Source organism: Saccostrea cucullata, unplaced genomic scaffold (assembly GCF_032062105.1).
Source record: "Saccostrea cucullata isolate Sc308-1 unplaced genomic scaffold, CSIRO_AGI_Scuc_v1 ctg12262, whole genome shotgun sequence".
In the NCBI taxonomy this organism is placed as follows: domain Eukaryota; kingdom Metazoa; phylum Mollusca; class Bivalvia; order Ostreida; family Ostreidae; genus Saccostrea; species Saccostrea cuccullata.
The window spans coordinates 553-19309 of NW_026922274.1; the positions used below are offsets into that span (position 1 = coordinate 553).

The window sequence follows — 18757 nt, forward strand, 5'->3', positions numbered from 1 at the left end:
AAAATGACTTATACCGGTAATAATTTTGATTTAATGGACCGGGCGAAATGACTGAAATCTGCAGAACACCATAATATACAGATAAAAGTAACACTCTCAAATATTTTTTATGCAAAAATAATTAAATTTAAATATTTGAAAAAAATCCTTAAACGAGCAAAATTCAAATCACGACAAGGTCAAAAATATTATATGTATCTCACACAACTTTTCTGGCTGATTTTCTGACGGTAAAAGATCTCAACCCCCCTTTTCTGTTAGTTTGAATTCCATTTCTAATGCATCAAATTCTTTTGATATAATATATTTAGGCATAAAATGACTTATACCGGTAATAATTTTGATTTAATGGACCGGGCGAAATGACTGAAATCTGCAGAACACCATAATATACAGATAAAAGTAACATTCTCAAATATTTTTTATGCAAAAATAATTAAATTTAAATATTTGAAAAAAATCCTTAAACGAGCAAAATTCAAATCACGACAAGGTCAAAAATATTATATGTATCTCACACAACTTTTCTGGCTGATTTTCTGAAGTTGAGGACAGGGACATATCCCCCTCCCCCGGCCATATCTACACACCAGCCCATTAGCCTAATTTAGAAAAGAACTTAAAAATTTAATACGTTTATAACTTACAAATTTACAGTATATATATATTGAAAATAGTTTTAATCTTCTTTTGAAAGGAATGTAGTACTTTTAAAGATTTTTTTATTCTAGCAATTTTAAACAGAATCATTAATCATGAAAAATTTTATGATCCACTTTTTAAGTTTTGAACTTTTCGTAAGTTCTTTTGTAAAACGGGCCCCAGGTCCTTTCAACATTCAATGTCGTAATCAATTCGAAATTCGGCCTGACCTACTCGCTGACCTGACCTGACCTCGAACACTATACCAGGTCACGGTCAGTTCAATTCACTTCGTGGTCTCCAGGTTAATTTAATATTTAATAAAGCAAAATATTTCAAAATCTGAAGAAAATTATGAATTATTAACAAATGAATATAAAAAGTGGTGCGCAGGGCGACTATACACCCTGTCGAAGGTTTTTACCATGTCCATCTGTCTCACTTGCATGGTCTTCGAATTTTTTGTGCCTATTGCTCTGTTTGTCCATCTATTCGTTCGCAAAAACTTTTACTTTGTGCATAACTTTTGATTCGTTGGAGATATATGGGTTTTTTATTTGACATCTCTGAGTTTCTTAATTGTGACAACACCTCTTTTGCTACTAACATGTTTGACCTCTTGACGTTGATTTAGACCCACTTTCGCAAAATTTTACGGAATTAATCTAACTTTTGAACGTTTAGTGCTAAGGTTTTTATACTTTACATGTGTATTTCTTGAAATATGACATGAATTATTTTGACAATTACCTTGGAGTTTGATCTACTTTTTAATAAAACCTTAATCTTGGCCATAACTTTTGAATGATTGAAGCTACGGCTTTACTAAAGCAATATTAATATGATTATTCCTTTTGATCTTTGACCTACTTTTGAAAAACTTGAACTCTGACCATACCTTTTTGTTTCACAACTGCATTTCTCGTGGCAAGACCTGTCTAGACCGACTGGCTTAAAAAGGGTCTGACGCAAAAAAAAAAAAAAAAAAAAAAGAAAGAAATCTTTCAGGAAACAGTAATTTTTTCTCAAATTTTCTCATTCCGTCTTATTGACGGGATGAGAAAATTCGGAGGAAGAATTACTGTTTCCTGTTGAAATTTTCGGGGGGGGGGGTGGGGTGGGGGTGGGGGTGACTTTGTCGTAAGCAATAATTCAATGCGATTAATCAGTATTAGCTGTGTATTGCTGGGTACTCTGTTTCATATATGCAAAGTATAGTATTTATTTCACTGAAATCAAACAAACAATCGATGAGAAATACATTGTGATCAACATTTGAAAATTAAGCACGCTCCATGAAAAAAAGTGACACACTGTAGTAAATTTCTCATCAGACAAAGTTTGAGTGACACCGTCAGTGATAAAACATATGGAATTTAATTACTTATCGAACTCTGCATCAATACTCGAATCATATTCTAAACCGTGACCTCCTTTTGAATCGTAATCATCCAAGCGAGGAAGGTCATTTAGTGACCCATCACGATCGTTATAAAAATAGCACCAACACTGGGAGAGAGTGTTCGGTTGGTTTTCTTTATGAGGAACTTGAGAGTTACTGTGTGAATCTGAGACACTGGGCTGAGTTTCTACGGAGTTTTGATGTTCCACCGATATTAAAGTTCTTTCATACATTTCTGGATGGTCCTCAAAGTAATCAAGAAACTTCATTTTCTTTTCATCCACTTCATAAATTTCACCTTTGATGTGCTGTTTAGAATAATATAGAAAAGAATCTCAGCAATATTAATATGAAGATATAACGTGTTTTAACATTCATTACAAGCACTACGTATGAAAAATTTCTCATAAACAATGTGTTCTTCTATCGGAAGGAACACATTAATTAATTATTACCGCTATACACAAGTAGAGCTTTTTTTAAAAAGCTTCCCGTCTTTAGCAACAATCTTAAACTGTAAACTGATCTACACCTATCAGGCCGTATAATTCTTTTGAATTTCTTGATTTTGTATTTCTACATTAGCTTTTTACAGGCATTAGCCCTACCACGGTTGTCGCTCGGTCATCTCCGTAAACTTTGACTCGCCGAGAGCTTTCGGCAAACCTCGGCTGATTCCATTTCCTTCTTCAAACAAGAAAGGGGAAAAGAATAATAACAAATTGTAAAGCCTGCAAGCAATAAAAATCAAATTTTATTTATAATGAAGTCAAAGAGATCTTTTTATTTTTTGCTATACAAAAAATCATGTTATTAGGAATTAATTACTGCTGATTTTGTTGTTCGTTTTGTCATTTTTTTTTAAGATTGAAAATCTTGCAAAATTGTTAAGTCGTACGAAAATTAGATCATCAAAAAGTTATCTCCCTTGCCTTGAACAGCATTTCAACCAATGAAATAATTGAAAATTTTCTCATCATGCATTTTCTACCAATCACAAAAGAGAGGAAGTGCATAGTCCGAAGACTGTAAAAAACTTCAACTATACAATACCGTCTTCCAAGGAAGACGGTAATAAGAATATACAACTTATTAATATGGAACGCCGGGACTGTCTTATATGAGGATTAAACATTATATGCAGTGTTTCCTTCATTATATGCGGTACTATTTTAATTATATGAAGTAGTTTTTACATTATATCGTGTACAACCTCCATTATATGCAGTACTTCTCTCATTATATGATGTAGATATGTCATTATATTATGCACATCTATCATTATATGAAGTGCTTTTAACATTATATGCGGTAGTTCTATCATTATATGCGGTCGTTCTAACATTATATGCAGTAAACACAACAATATATTATGTACTTCTCACATTATATACAGTACATTCATCATTATGTGTAGTATTTCTATTATTATGATGATGCTGATCGTTAAATATTATGCCCGGTCCAGTTAGCATTCCGTGCGGTAGATTTGCATTTCGTTATGATGTAGACACAGTATTATATGCAGTGCTTTCTTCTTTATGATGATGATCTTTCGGAAGCTACCCTTCGGAACTCTCTGTTTAAGGTTCTTCTTTCTATCAACTGTTGAATTCAGTACAATAAATACATGCGCGTATTATTTATGTCTCTGATTAAAGCAGTGAATAATAAATAGTACATGAACTAATTAAATTGTTTTTGAAAGATATGAAGTAGGGTAATAGAGGTAAATAAAATTCCATCTATTTTATGGTATGAAGTAAAAAGAGAGAGAGAGAAGGGGGGTATGATAGAAATATTTTAAGAGTGAAAAAAAATTGAGACATTTTTTCTATCTTTCTTGTGAACAATATGACATTCAAAAAGATTCATTTCATTTGTAGGACAATCAATGTCAAAATGCAAAATGAAAAAAATAACTGATGTCTTCGAGTACTCAGGTCTTTAACAGCGCTTTATAGAAAACATTACATGTATTTATTCATTTATTTATTTATTTATTTGTAATTAGGGGTGGGGTGTGCTAATTTTTCAGAATGTAAATTACCCTTTTATCTCTCATTTTAATAGGCATAGGGATTTCTACCACATATCTTTTTAAAAGTAAATTCTTGAAGTACAACCCACGACGACTCAATACATTGACGTAGCATTGTTTTTGAAAGTGGGGGAAGGGGGCGGGGTCAGCCGGAGAAAAAAAATTATTCAAGTTACCTGAAGAAAGTGGACAAGTCAAAAAACATTGGGCATTTTCAATAGTAAAAGTTATTTTAGGAAAAGGGGGAGGGTGTTACTATGCGCGTGTAATGTCTGCTCTGAAAATCGTATGTCTTTTCCTGATACATATCATTTATATAGTACAGTTAAATTAAGACAGTGAATATCAGCTATTTTTTATATGCCATAGTTTAACAATTAATACAATGGAATGATAAAAAATATTTCAATAATAAGCCGTATCTCTCTCTCTCTCTCTCTAGCTCTCATTGTAAACTACTGAATTATTGACATGACTTCGAAATTCCTTTAATTAATGTATGGATAAATCTAGTTAATAAGTCAACGAAATCTAAACAAGCTTGAAATTCAACCATACTTAAATTTTTTCCAATTCCAAGAATCTCTGTTCTTTTTTAACTCGATTGAAAATAAGTGTCCACAAAATATAAAGATAGAGGTTGGCAGATTATGTTACCCAAGAGATGAAAGATATTGTATCAACAGTTGTTGAAGATGAACATAATTTTTTATTTGTGTGTGCCCTCTTTATAAACAACTAAACATGTGCGGATCTAGAGGGGGTGGGGATGGGATGGGGTCAGAACACCCACTGGACTTTGCAAATACTAAAGCAAGAAAAAGGTAACCTTGGACCCCCTCTGAAAACGCAGACCCCCGCCCCCCTGGTAACCGCGAATTTGTGTTAAATTGGTAGGAAAAGTCAGAGGTTTGAAACATAAGAAGTCATTGACTCCTCCCCCCCAAGTAATAGGTATTTAAAGTTTGGGCGATTGTACGTTGTTTTTTTTTTTTTGGTTGTTGTTGTTGTTGTTGTTGTTGTTTTTTTTGCTTGTCAAGAAATTCCTGGCTTTGATTTTTTTTTGGACTGGGGTGAAACACCCCTCCACCCCCCCCCCCCCCCCCGAGAAAAAATTCTGGATCCGCGCCTGAACTAAATAGTGAATTTTGTACACTTTTCAAAAATATATGTATAACTTATGAAATTCTTAATTCAGCAGATGTTAAATATACAAGAAATATTTGTAACTTCATACGTGTTGCATTTAATTGATGTAAGAAAATCCATGTGACTATATTATTATATTTGTTTACTTGCACCATATGTGGTTTTTGTCAAACTAAATAAATAAAAAAAAAGATATAACCTAAAATCATGAAGAATATTCATATCTAAGAACGAAAATAAAACTTTCTAAATATAAGAGAGGGGGTTGCGAAGGGTAGCTTCCGAAAGGTCATCATCATAAAGAAGAAAGCACCGCATATAATACTGTGTCTACATCATAACGAAATGCAAAATCTACCGCACGGAATGCTAATTGGACCGAACATAATATTTAACGATCAGCATCATCATAATAACAGAAATACTACACATAATGATGAATATGCTGTATATAATGTAAGAAGTACATAACATATTGTTGTGTTTACTGCATATAGTGTTAGAACTACCGCATATAATGTTAGAACGACCGCATATAATGATAGAACTACCGCATATAATGTTAAAAGCACTTTATATAATGATAGATGTACATAATATAATGACATATCTACATCATATAATGAGAGAAGTACTGCATATAATGGAGGTTGTACACGATATAATGTAAAAACTACTTCATATAATAAAAATAGTACCGCATATAATGAAGGAAACTCTGCATATAATATTTAATCCTCGAATAAGACAGTCCCGGCGTTCCATATATTAACGCTCCTTTTCAACTTGACTTAAGGCCATTCCAAGTTTTTTCTCTGTTTAGCGTCAGCCCATCTTTCAAAAACCTAGCTACCTGTTCGCAAAAAAACACACAAGCCAAAGCATAGAACACAGTCACAGGCTTTAAAGTCATAAAAATGACGCCCTTCAAATGATTTGATCTTTAGATCTATTCTTAAGCAAAAACAAAGGATTTACTGCTTAAAATACATCCAATATAACTTACTGTACAGAATTATTTGGAAAAATTGACAAAAATTCGAAATTAAATTAATCAATTTCAGGGCTCCTGATGATCATGTTGTGTTTTTCTTATATGGGGTGTCAAAAACCAAGGCGCAGGCGGACGCTAAATATAGAAAAAACTTGGAATGGCCTAATATGTGCTATACAGCAAGAAATTACAACTTATTGCCGCTACTTTTTAAATTTAAGTGTGCTACATATTACATAACAGTAAGTAACAAATTATGTGAGCTTCTTTTCAACTTCATTTCAAGTGTGCATTACCTATACATTTGATATTAATAAAAAGATTAGCAATAAGAATTCATTACCGCGACATAAACAAACCATTACAATTCCCTCTTTTACAAACATAGAAAGCACTTTATTGATTGATTTAGCAATTTTATAACATATTAAATTATTAATATAAAAACTAGAACAGTCATAAGTCATACCCTTATACTAGAGTCTTAATTATTGACTAAATTTTATAATTTAAAGCAATAATTTACCATTCCCGTTCCTGGCACACGTAACAGACATGGCAGATTATATACCCTTTCTATTACCAGGGGGTACCTCTCCGCCGTTTTTCCTTGGTCAATATATTTTGCAGAACCAGAATCAGAATCCATCAAACGAAAATGATTAGGTTGTCCATTTTTTAGTGTCCCGTATACAAACACCCTGGTCATCGAGGTTCAGTACTGTTTAAAATAAAGGTTGTAGGTTTTATCTATAGAGGCGGATCCAGGGCCGGCTCCCCCCCCCCCCCACATGTTTGAATTTTTTGTATGTGGACCTTAAAATATGTTCATTATACTAAAATCAAGAAAATAACACCTCTTATTTGTAAGAATTCGTCAGCTTTAGGGGGCTTTGCCCCTGGACCCATTAGGGGCTTGGGCCTTCAAGAAAGCCCCTAAACCCACCCACCCCGCCTTCTAACCTCACCACCCCGACCCCACCCACTCGATATGAAATTCCTCGATCCGCCACTGATCTACATGTATAGTGAGAATAACATCAATATGTTTTAGTCTAGAAAAAAGTGATAACATTTAATTAAGAACAATTGATTTATCGTTTATGAAACAAGTAAGTTATAGATAGTCAATTTTTAAAAATTATAATACTAGTATCAGTTTGAAGTTCGTGGATTGTAGGTCCGTTTCTTGAATTTGTCGTAAAACTCTTGCAGCTAGGTTAAGTCAGCCTTAAACATAAACAATTTTAAATGCTATATATATTCAATACTAGCGTCATAAATAAGCTTATCAATTCTTAAGATTTAAAATTATTCATATGTAGGCAATAGCAGGTATTTTGAGGTATAATCAAATGCTTAGCTTCTGTCCCTAACGCGTTTCCGTAACCTTACACTTACCTTTCATTCATGAGTAAAAACAAATATGAGATGTGACAGATACATCTAGTAATATATATATATTTACCTTGGAGTTAGTTCAGCACTGTTAAAGAATTACTCAGGTTTCACTTTGTTGTCTTCAATCGACTACCTTTGGATAAATCATATATACTGACCACGCGAAAAAATCCTATCAGTTTTGTGCGTAACGAGGCTTATAAAGGACATTACCAAATTATATCATTCAAATACTCACACATTACTTGAGCATAGGCACTCCCCAACTGAATTGTTTAAAAAATTTACATCTACTATACAAATAATATAATATGTTTATAGTATAGTAGATGTAATTTTTTTAAAACAAATAATGATAAAACTGAAGGGTGTCCAAACTACTTATGAGTTTTAAAAAAGCAAGCTTCGTAGAATATTCAATTGGATGAAAAAGATGAAGACAACGAACAATGCATGACGATCTAAAAAAAAACAAATCTGTGGAGTCAGAGGGCATAAATACAGACCCTTGGAAATACCAGAGGTGGGATCAGGTGCATTGGAGGAGTAAACATCCTTTGTCGACCTGTCACATCCGCCGTGAGCCAGGTATGTATTGATCATGTAGAACTAAGACGGCATATTCCAGTCAAATTCAGTAAAAGGCCTAACGAAATTATTGGTACAAAACATGTGGGCCAGATTACAACTCATTTACTTATATAAAGCTCCTTCTTACGACTAAGAAAAACGAGACACTGACTTTAGCGAGGTTGTTGAAATCCTTGTAAGTGTAAACATCAGTCTAATTAACATCAGACTTTTTAGATCCGCGCCATATTCACTCTGCGTAAGTGTAAGTTAAGCAGAGTGAATACGGCGCAGATCTAAGAAGTCTGATTTTAATTAGACTGATGTAAACATCAACTTATTTTTCTGTCAGTAACCTGCCTCGGTTTAAAAACTGATAGTACTTGGGGCATGCATGCTCTTGAGTTTCGAATAAGTAAACACCAATACAATGCGGACACAAGATCGAGGCTGACTTTCTGTATTGAAGTACCTCGGCTTTTCTAGATTTATCTTTCTTTGTCAGTGTTGTGAATTTGTGACCTATAATGCTATACCGTAAATAGCTGCAGAACTGTAGCTCTCCGAAAAAAATATATAATTGACAGACCGGAGAGCTACAGTGCCACCCATTGAGAAAAAAAAAAATGTATATTTATTGCGCACAAAAAAGTGCGCTGTTTGTCGATTTATCTTTCCATGTTTTTAATGCTGTCATCTCAAAACATTAAATAACTAACCGTGTGTTCCAAACATATTCTCTCACTGTTTCCTCAACAAACCATTCCTTACAAATGTTGTTAATAGCCCCCCCTCCCCACCCCTCACCCCACCCCACCCCCCGGCCCTGAAGTTGAGATCATCGAAAATTTCGCCTGTTTATACTGCCATTTTGGTTTGCAAGGTAATTCGGCCCAACGCTCTTCGTGCAGATGTTTACGACTAGATTATTTGATATAAGAGTAAGGACTTTTTTGAAATGTAGCTTTTTTGCAATTGGGGTAAGAATTTGAAGGAATGAATCCAGAACGGAGGTAATTTTTTGTGCGCAATCTGTAGCTCTCCGGTCTGTCAATATATTTTTCGGAGAGCTACAATTCTGCAGCTATACCGTAAATTAACAAATAATTTACTGAATGAATGAACAAATGAGTAGATTAAATTTTTTTTCAAGCGTGCAACCCGGATCATTTTTCCATCGGATCAGCCTGCTAGTAATTGAATTAAATTTGTTTTTTTTTCTCTCGATGAACCCACAAAATGATTATAATAAATCAAATACTAGTATACATACATGTAATTATATGGGATCTATCAGGTGGAATGCTGCAAAGAATTTTAATTAAAGGGGTTAAACACAGGAATATCGTTCTGATAATTTGCAGCATCTTTGACCAGGTCTGCATCAAACACTACCGGGTATATAGGGGGTTGGTTAGAGGCGAGGAGCCTGGGTCATGGAATTTGAAACTTACTGATTGTGTAAAATCAATAAAAATGCGGGATCACTGCCCCCGAAAACGGGACCCTTTCATAAAATGGAAAGGAGAGTCGTGTTCGTGAATTAAATCAAAGAATTTCATTTGCTGAAGGTGATATGGATCCACCGGCCTCTCCGAGGAAAAAAAAATCCCTGGATGCGCGTTAAATTACGACCCATTCTTTAATTATAAAGTACACATATTTTTATCCACGAGTGATCTCATCTTTATTCATCACCCGGGTTTCCGACGATGATATTTTTTGGCTAGATTTGTTTCCCTCGTGGGTGAGGTCCATAATATCCAAAACTCAATTAAACAGTAACCCTTCTACCCTCGGCCCCCCTTTTGTGTGTGTGTGGGGGGGGGGGGGCATCAGATTAAAAAAAATCGGAGCTAGAGGGCTACATAATGATATATGGTGTTAATTTTAGAAAGAATTTAACGATTTTCTGAATATTCTTCACGGAAAATTTATAGTTCAACTTTTTCATCAATGTGCTATATAAACGCACATTGATGACGTTTTTCGTCCAAATCTTCTTTGATACTTTGTTCATCTACATCTACATCTACATGGTACGTTGGTCCGTCATCTTTGACGATTACTCAACGGCGCAGCGCTTTGACAACATTGTTAGAAAGATTAAAATGTACAATGAAGCGCATTGAAGTGGTAAAATTTTCCGTTCGAATGGAACGTTTTGAGCTATCTTTAGAACGTTGTTTGTCATAGGATGACACGCCCATTTCTATAGAAATAGATAAAACTGTCAATTTGTTTATTCGAATACCTGTAGAACAGGTTTTCCATAAATATAATAGCCAATCAAATTGACAGTCTAAATAAACACTGAGTAAACATGTGTTCGACAGAAACATGTGTTCTGGTAACTTCAACAGACATGATTATTTCAGAAATATGCAAATATTCGTTGCAATTTGTGTTTTACAGAAGCGGGGAGTCTCTAACTCTCCCTTCTTATCTTTTTAAAGCTCCATTTCAGTGTAACTCATGTCGTTTGTCGCGAAGAGTGGGGTTTCCTAAAACATAACGACGAATATTTCTTTCTCATTTCTAGAAATATGGGCATGTCATTATGTTATAATTGACGTTCAAAACATGACTCAGAACGTTTCATCCCAACGAAAAATTTTACCACTTCAATGCGCTTCATTGTAAAAACGGTTAAAAGGTAAAAGAAGGAAGTTTTCAGCTCTTCTGTCAGCAGCCAGTCCGGTAACCGTAGCGGCCCTGAGACTTACTAGTAGAGGTCTCCCCGGCATTGCCTACTGACTTCACTAGAGCTTACTTGCTCCCTGAGCCATCTAGAAGGAAAGTGATGAAAGCCCCTGCTTGAAGTGTACCAAGTCAGGGGCCTCAGCAACAGATGCTGGTAAAGTGTTCCAGGTTATGATAGTCCTGGGGAAGAAACTGAACTTATAGATGTTGGTTCTGCACTGATGATGCTGGAATCTGTAGGAATGGGTGGATCTGGTTCGACTTGATGATGGAGTGACATACTGAGATAGCGGGATATCTACCAGGCCTTTCCATGCCTTATAAAACATGGCGAGCTGTGCCTTGGTCCTACGGCTCTCTAAGGATTCCCACTGGAGACTGTCTAGCATGTCTGTAACACTGCTGGTATTCCTGTATCTATTTGTGACGTACCTAGCAGTTCTCCTCTGGACCATTTCAAGTCGGTGGATGTGATCCTTTGTGTGGGGATTCCATACTGAGGCACAGTACTCCAATGTGGGCCGAACTAGTGCCATATATGCCTCTGTCTTGGTCTTCTCATTGGTGATATTGAGGTTCCTACGTAAGAAGCCAAGAGTAGAGTTCGCCTTCTTAACTTTCTTATCAATATGGACCCTCCATGACAAGTTGGTAGTTATCCATACCCCTAAGTACTTGGTGGTCTCTACATTCTCCAACATCTGACCTTTCAGTGAGTAGCTGTAGAGCTGCGGGTTGCGGGATCTGGTGAACACCATGGTGTTACACTTGTCTGGATGGAAATCCATTCCCCACATTTTCTCCCACTCCTCTAGGTGGTGTAGGTCTTGTTGGAGTTGTTCGCAGTCCTCCCGACTGTGTATCTGGCGATAAAGGACACTATCATCAGCAAATAATCTCACATGGCTATTGACACAAGCTGGCAGGTCATTGATGAAGATGAGGAAGAGCACAGGCCCAAGCACACTCCCTTGTGGGACTCCGCTGATGACAGTTGCGGGCTCTGATGTGGCTCCTTCCACCACCACTTGCTGGGATCTCCCGGTCAAGAAAGAGCGGATCCATACATGAGTGTTACCACGGATTCCACTGTGGTGTAGCTTCATGAGAAGTCTCTCATGTGGGACGCGGTCAAAGGCCTTGCTAAAGTCTAATACAACCATATCATGTTGGATACCTTTGTCCCATGCTCTTGCCAGGTCATCAAATAATGTGAGTAGTTGGGTCTCACAGCTCCTTCGTGCCCGGAAGCCATGCTGCACATCTGATAATATGCTGTACCTATCCATGTGGTTCATGATGTTACTGACCAATATGTGCTCTAACAGCTTGCAGCATATGCATGTTAAGGAAACTGGCCGGTAATTTGAGGCTTTGAATCTCTCACCTTTTTTGAAAATAGCTGTTACATTGGCCTTTCTCCAGTCATTTGGTACGATGCCCTCAGACAAGCTTTTACAGAACAGTTGAGTGAGGAGTGGAGCAATCTCAGCTGACATGTCCTTCAGAACTCTGGCTGGTATAGAATCAGGTCCTGAGGCCTTCTTAGGATTGAGCTTCCTCAGTAGCTTGCAGACTCCTTTCTCTGAGATCTTAATGTCAGGCATTTGTGGGGATGGTGTACCATGAGGCATGGGGATATTCTGGGTATCCTCTCTAGTAAATACAGACTCGTACTGGCGATTCAGAATATCCGCCTTGTCTTTTGCCTCAGAATGTAGTACTCCACTGTCCTTTAGTGGTGACACTCCGTTGCTGTCCTTCCTCATGGCATTCACAAACCTCCAGAAGCGTTTTTGTTTATTTGGCTGCATATCAGACTCTGCGTTGCCAACTTCAATAATATTGTTCACATAGTCCCAGTATGCTTTCCTTACAGCTGTTTGTGCTTCAGATTTCGCCTGTAGGTATTTATCTCTGATCTTACTTGATTTCTTCAACTTCTGTTTTGTAAAAAGCTTGTTTCGCTTACGCATCTTGCGTTTTACCTCTTTCGTGATCCATGGCTTGTGAACCTTGTTTCCTGACATCAGCTTTGATGGGATGTGCTTTTCCATTACACCTAGAAGGGTGTCCTTGAAGAGTTCCCAACAGCTATCTACTGACAACTCTGATATAGCCTTGGTATATGTACTGCAGAAGGTTTGTAGATCATGCCTAAAATTTTCTAGATCTGCCTTGCTGTACATGAAGACTTTCCTGGGAGGTCTCTTTGGTCGTACTGCACGCAAGCTGGATTCCACATACACTGCTTCGTGGTCCGAGATGCCAGGTATCACATCACATTTGTTGATCAGAGTGTGGTTATTCGTGAAGAATAAGTCCAATATGTTTGATGTGGTCTCTGTCGTTCGAGTTGTTCAAAGAAAAAATATTACATTCCTTTTAAAACTGAAAAATATGACGGATCAATAAAGACATTACTTTAATATCAATGTTTTATGGCAGCATCTAGTTTATAGAATGTCCGATCTATCTTCTAGGTTATTAAGGGGACGACCATTTGATTCTGAGAGGGGGGCCTGGCAGATTTTGGAAATAAATAATCTGTCCCTGAAAATGTTGAAAATAAATAATCTGTCCTCCAATACAGAGAAAATAAATAATCTGACCTTGACTTCTGCAGATAATTAAATATTGTAAAAATACCTTTTTTATTTACGTGTTATTTAATCTCAAAAGTCTTCATTTCAAAAAATTTTTTGGCTCGCTCCGCTCGCCATTTCAGATCAAAATAGTATTTAAAATCAGATTACCAGACTGGATACTTAAGTCAGTTTATCAACATGACAATGTGCACTTAGTAGGTGTGATGAATAACTTTAAATACAAACCAATTCTTATACACCACAAAAGATAAATTTTCTTGTCGAATAATTATACTTTCCATATAAATTAATACAAAATATACACTGGCGGATTTAAGGGGGACGTTCATGTGTACGACCCCAGGCCCTCCCTTAAAATTTCAAAGTATGTTATGAATAATAATGATAATGTTATACTTTGGGACAATAGTAATATTTTTTGTGTAGTTTTACTCTTAAAATACACAAAAACCCAAAAGCTTCAGGGGGTTCGCCCCCTGGGCCCTTTTCAAAGAATGATATGACTTAATAATGTCATACTTGGTACACATTTAACCATTTTACTCTTGTACATATTGAAAAACCCAAGAGCCTCAGGTGGCTTTGCTCCCTGAACTTACTTCATTCAAAGTACTGTATGACCAGTATTAATTTTGTCATACTTTGGTTCATAATAACCAATACCACTATAATAGTGCCTGGTTTTACTCTTAAAATACACGAAACCCCAAGAGCTTCGGGGGGGTTGGGGGTGTACTCCCTTGGCCTCCACCAGGGATTCGCCCAGGACCCACTGGGGCCCTTACGGCGGCCCCAGACCTCTTGCCCTAACAAAGTTATACCTGTCCCCTCCTCAAATCCTGTATCCGAATATGGTACATGTATATTAATGATTAGTCTTTTAGAAAAAATTGATCAAGGTACGGTAAGACATAGAAGAAAATAAATAATCTGTCCTTGATAATCTTGAAAATAAATAATCTGTTCTCGACAGGCATGAAAATAAATAATCCGTCTCAAAAAATTTTGCCAGGCCCCCCCCTCTCAGAATCAAATGGTCGTCCCCTAAATGTTAATATAATAATATGAATGAAATTATGATCTACTTTAAAGAAAGAGGGCGTACAAGGCGTGGACAATCCCCCGCTTTGAGACAAAATGTTTCTCAAAATAAATTCAATAAAGGATTTGGTCCTTTTGAACAGAGAAGAAATATCATGTTTCTAAAAAAAAAAATTCAATCCAACAGTGAACAGATGTCTGTATTTTTGTTTTATCCATTCATTTATTCTTGTTCTTTGTTTTATATCGTGAGATCAAGAAGTTTTTTTTTTTTTTTTTTTTTTTTTAATAATTTACATTGTGAATATATATCTCCAAAAGCTGTAATCCTTATTTTGAAACTCCGCGCGTTCTACACAATAACTAGGGCAATTTTTTGCGTTTTGACAAAATGCAATCCTAAATATGGTTGTGGGAAATTCCCACAATGCACTAATTATCGCCATTTCCACTTTGGAAAATTCAATGGATTTGTAAAGTGCTGAACATTTTTGTATAAGTAGGTTTTAAATATTTTTTTCTGGCAACTATTTGTGATAAGGAAAACAAGGTAAGTCAGAAGTAACGAGCAGTCTTTTCAGTTTCTTCAACATCATGCCCTGTACGTCAGAAGTCGAGGCAGGTCAGACAGGAACTGGAAGAAAAATCAAAACAAATCATTTTGCCGGCAAAAATTGTGATTTAATATGTTTCTGTAATAAGTAGTAGTAAGTCTAAAATCTTTTGAAATAGAATTTTCACATTAAGTATTTATTTAGTTTGGTATGAATTTTATATGCTTTGCCATTTTCTCCATGTGTGTATTTTTTTTATTATATTGTCACACCCAAATTGTGATGAGCCACTTAAAACACGGAAATGCTTGTTTGTTGCCATTAATGACAAGTATCCGTATTAAAAAACGAAAACACTATTATAAAATACATTTGCTACAGTAATTCTTTTTAACTGATATTGCGTTAAAACGCAAAATAACCAATTATCATCATATTATTAAGGATGAGTCATTATATTCACATGTGATTCATACTAGTAAAGCAACATCTATAAACTCCATGTATCATATATAATTGGCTGATCGTAGTAATTCACATTTCACTTGTCCTTCTTGCTTTATTTATAAAATTTTTCTTCTATTTTTTATTAAGAGACTCGTTCTGGTGGATTATACACCGAACCTAGAAGAAAAAAAAATATTCAGAAAAAGAGATCAAGATGTCAAAGGCAAAGACACAACAACCACAGGTTATACACAAAGTCATTATGGTAGGGAGTGGAGGTGTGGGAAAATCAGCTCTGACCCTACAGTTTATGTATGATGAAGTGAGTATTCAGTAAATAAAAACAGATATTGTGTTCATTCTGCCATTTTCTCAGTCAATATTTAAAGCAATGTATGAGCTTAAGTAATTTTGATATTGCTTCCGTTAATGTAGCAATTATAAGAAATTAGTCCACTGTGTAGTTGAGGTATATCATCTTGTCCAGTTGAATAAGTGCCAAGCAATTTTCACTTGTCTATTAAAAAATCTGATTGAAAAAAAATAAATGGTTGACTCTTTTGGTAGACATGATATTGTGTCTTCTTTTTTGTAGTTTGTTGAAGATTATGAGCCTACAAAGGCAGATTCCTACAGAAAGAAAGTTGTGTTAGACGGAGAGGAAGTGCAGATTGACATTTTGGACACGGCCGGTCAGGAGGAATATGCAGCAATCAGGGACAATTATTTTAGGAGTGGGGAAGGCTTTCTGTGTCTTTTCTCTATAACAGAACAGGAGTCATTTCAGGCTACAGTAGATTTTAGGTTAGTATTCAGTGTTCACTTCACATACCATTCATTTATTTGTATTAGCAACCCAAGCTGATTTTTTATGTTGGGAAATTGTACACAAATTTTATTTCATTGGAAAGAGGTTCTTAAAACTTGCATAATACTTTTTATTTCTTAAAGATATCTTAAGTAGAACAAAAGTTATGGGAGTTTAAAGTTGCAAAATTTCAGTCGTTTTCTAGAATTTCTTGCTACAGTAAAGATAGGTGTCAACTCGCTTGTGGATGGACCCGGTGCATTTCAAAAAAGTAGTTATTAAACTTATTTCCTTTTAATTTATTTATTACTTGGCAGAATTTTATAAAACTTGCTACTCTGACTGAAAAAGTTATGATCTTTCTGATTCTGCTGTTTTTATTTTTCTATCTCAAAGCATTTATGCAGAAAAAAGACAATATTGTATAAAAATCATAGTTTTATTAGGGAAACACAAATATGGTGACATCCATTTTATCTTGGAAGATTGAAAAATCAGCTGATTATCAGTCCCAAAACTCCAGCTGTGTATGGCAACATCTGAAAATATAATAAAAAAATATTTAAACACTGATATGGAATCTTGGTAGAAAAAAATCCAAGATTGAGGAAAAAAAAAAGATTAACCTATATGACTTTGTACATCCTAAGGGTAGTGCATTAATAATAATTTTCAAAATATGTGTAAACTGTGTTACAGTCATAATTCTCATACTGTCAGCTTATGTTATTTTCTATAAAACCAGAGACATGGTTTTATATGCCTCTGAATAAAAATAATTCATCTTTATTGACTATAATTTAATATTTGACTGGGAAGATTTCGTCTCACAGTTTTAGAAAAAACGGGATTCCTTGTTCACCATGATCAGAGCATGACCATGTTCATGTGGAGATGTATTCAAATAGTCAAAATTATATTGGTTTGAAAAATATTGTATGAAAAAGAGTTTATATAAATAATTTATATCGAAAAAATAAGGCATTCCTTTTGTATGAAAAAAGATTATATGATATAACAATCAAGAAAACATTACGATAATTTGAACATCCGAGGAAATTCGTTCAACTCTTTGTACTATACTGATTGTGGAAATCACCCGTCAAAAGCAATAAATAAACTTATTTAAATCATCTTTCTAATCTGTTTAATAAGTATTCAATGATGGTAGGGCCAAATATGTTTTAGTTTTTAGGTAAATCGTGTATTTGAAAGCCGTAGTATTTTCGAGTTGTAAAATTCCAAGATGGCGCCCGGTGACGCGTGAGAATTTATGAATGAAATTGACCTTTAACCTAAAATGCGGTAGGCTAAATGTTATTGCACAGGGTTGAAACTTATATCAAGTGAAACTTCAGAATGTGTACTTTAAGAATATATATGTAAGTAAACTACTTACCGAAAACTTTTCAGGCAGGGTCGCATGAACTTTGGGGTGTCGTATCTTCGGTAATTATTGGAGTTCGGTTTACTTACAACTACCATGTTGAAGAGAGACATTAGATCTGATTGGTTGGAAAATTTCATGCATATTCATAAATATTTAGACTGCCGCATTTTAGATCTCGTGAACCCCGTATAATTAGGCCACGCGCGGATCTTGTAAACTCGCCATTATCGATGTTTACCGGTGTGTATTGACTTTAACGCTTCAAAAAACACTTTTATGAATTAATAAACATAAAAATATGCACATAGATCAAAAGTTTAATTTATCCTCTTTCCAAATATATAAGTTTTGTTTTACATAACGATAAGAAAACGTTATTTTAAAGATGTTGAAATGAAGTGATGTGAAGTTTTGTTCAATTCTTAATGGCACACGGTGATCAGCGCGGGTTGCTATTTGTATTTCTAATTTCTTTTCTGATGATTGTTTGAATATGTATTCTTCACTCTAAGTTGTCTCTTTGCCCTTTCGAAATTCTATAAAAACAACTGCAGTAATTGCAGAACATTGCAGTTGATATTCCGCCATATTAAATACCTTTCTACACACTCAATTGAGACATACTAATTACAACCATTCTGACATTCGGACACATTCCCCTCTGCGTCTAGAAGGGTCCCAATCAAGTGCGCCCCGGGAATTCACCCCCAGACACCCATCTACCTTTTTAATGCCCCTGCTGTTTTAATTCTAAGGGACAACCCTGGCTATGAGACTTATCATGTCAGTTTTTTGGGGGGATTTTGCTAGAATTGGTCCCTGAAATCCATAGAGTATTTCACAACCATCTATGTGATCTTGAGTAATTTGCATGGAAATTTGACATGATTCAAACATTTATGTAGTCTTCAACTTGGAAGAATAAAGTTTAAAGAATAAAGTTTTAAAAATAATTTCAAGTCTCTAAAAAATTCGAAACTCAATGGATGGCCATTTGTTTGACTTA

At 35.3% G+C, this 18757-nt stretch overlaps 2 protein-coding genes and 1 long non-coding RNA gene across 3 annotated transcripts; 1 reads left to right on the top strand and 2 right to left on the bottom strand.

Moving 5' to 3' along the window:
* Nucleotides 1–1839: 1839 nt before the first annotated feature.
* LOC134261513 (gamma-glutamylaminecyclotransferase-like) lies at nt 1840–7829 on the bottom strand. Its single transcript, XM_062743943.1, has 3 exons — nt 7697–7829; nt 6755–6949; nt 1840–2352 (listed from the first exon to the last, which is right to left on the bottom strand). Exons 2-3 carry the CDS (start codon nt 6935–6937, stop codon nt 2023–2025), a joined length of 513 nt encoding a protein of 170 aa, XP_062599927.1. The 5' UTR covers nt 6938–6949; nt 7697–7829; the 3' UTR covers nt 1840–2022.
* Nucleotides 7830–14966: 7137 nt separating this feature from the next.
* Nucleotides 14967–16376, top strand: LOC134261514 (ras-related protein O-RAL-like; the record flags this gene model as incomplete). The annotated part of the gene is made up of 3 exons (XM_062743945.1): nt 14967–15102; nt 15701–15875; nt 16149–16376. Coding segments are annotated over exons 2-3 (336 nt in total), but the record flags the coding sequence as incomplete, so codon positions are not given.
* Nucleotides 16377–16387: 11 nt separating this feature from the next.
* On the bottom strand, nt 16388–18206 carry LOC134261515 (uncharacterized). The gene is made up of 2 exons (XR_009990830.1): nt 17761–18206; nt 16388–16900 (listed from the first exon to the last, which is right to left on the bottom strand). It is a non-coding gene; the product is annotated as an uncharacterized LOC134261515 (long non-coding RNA).
* Nucleotides 18207–18757: the final 551 nt, after the last annotated feature.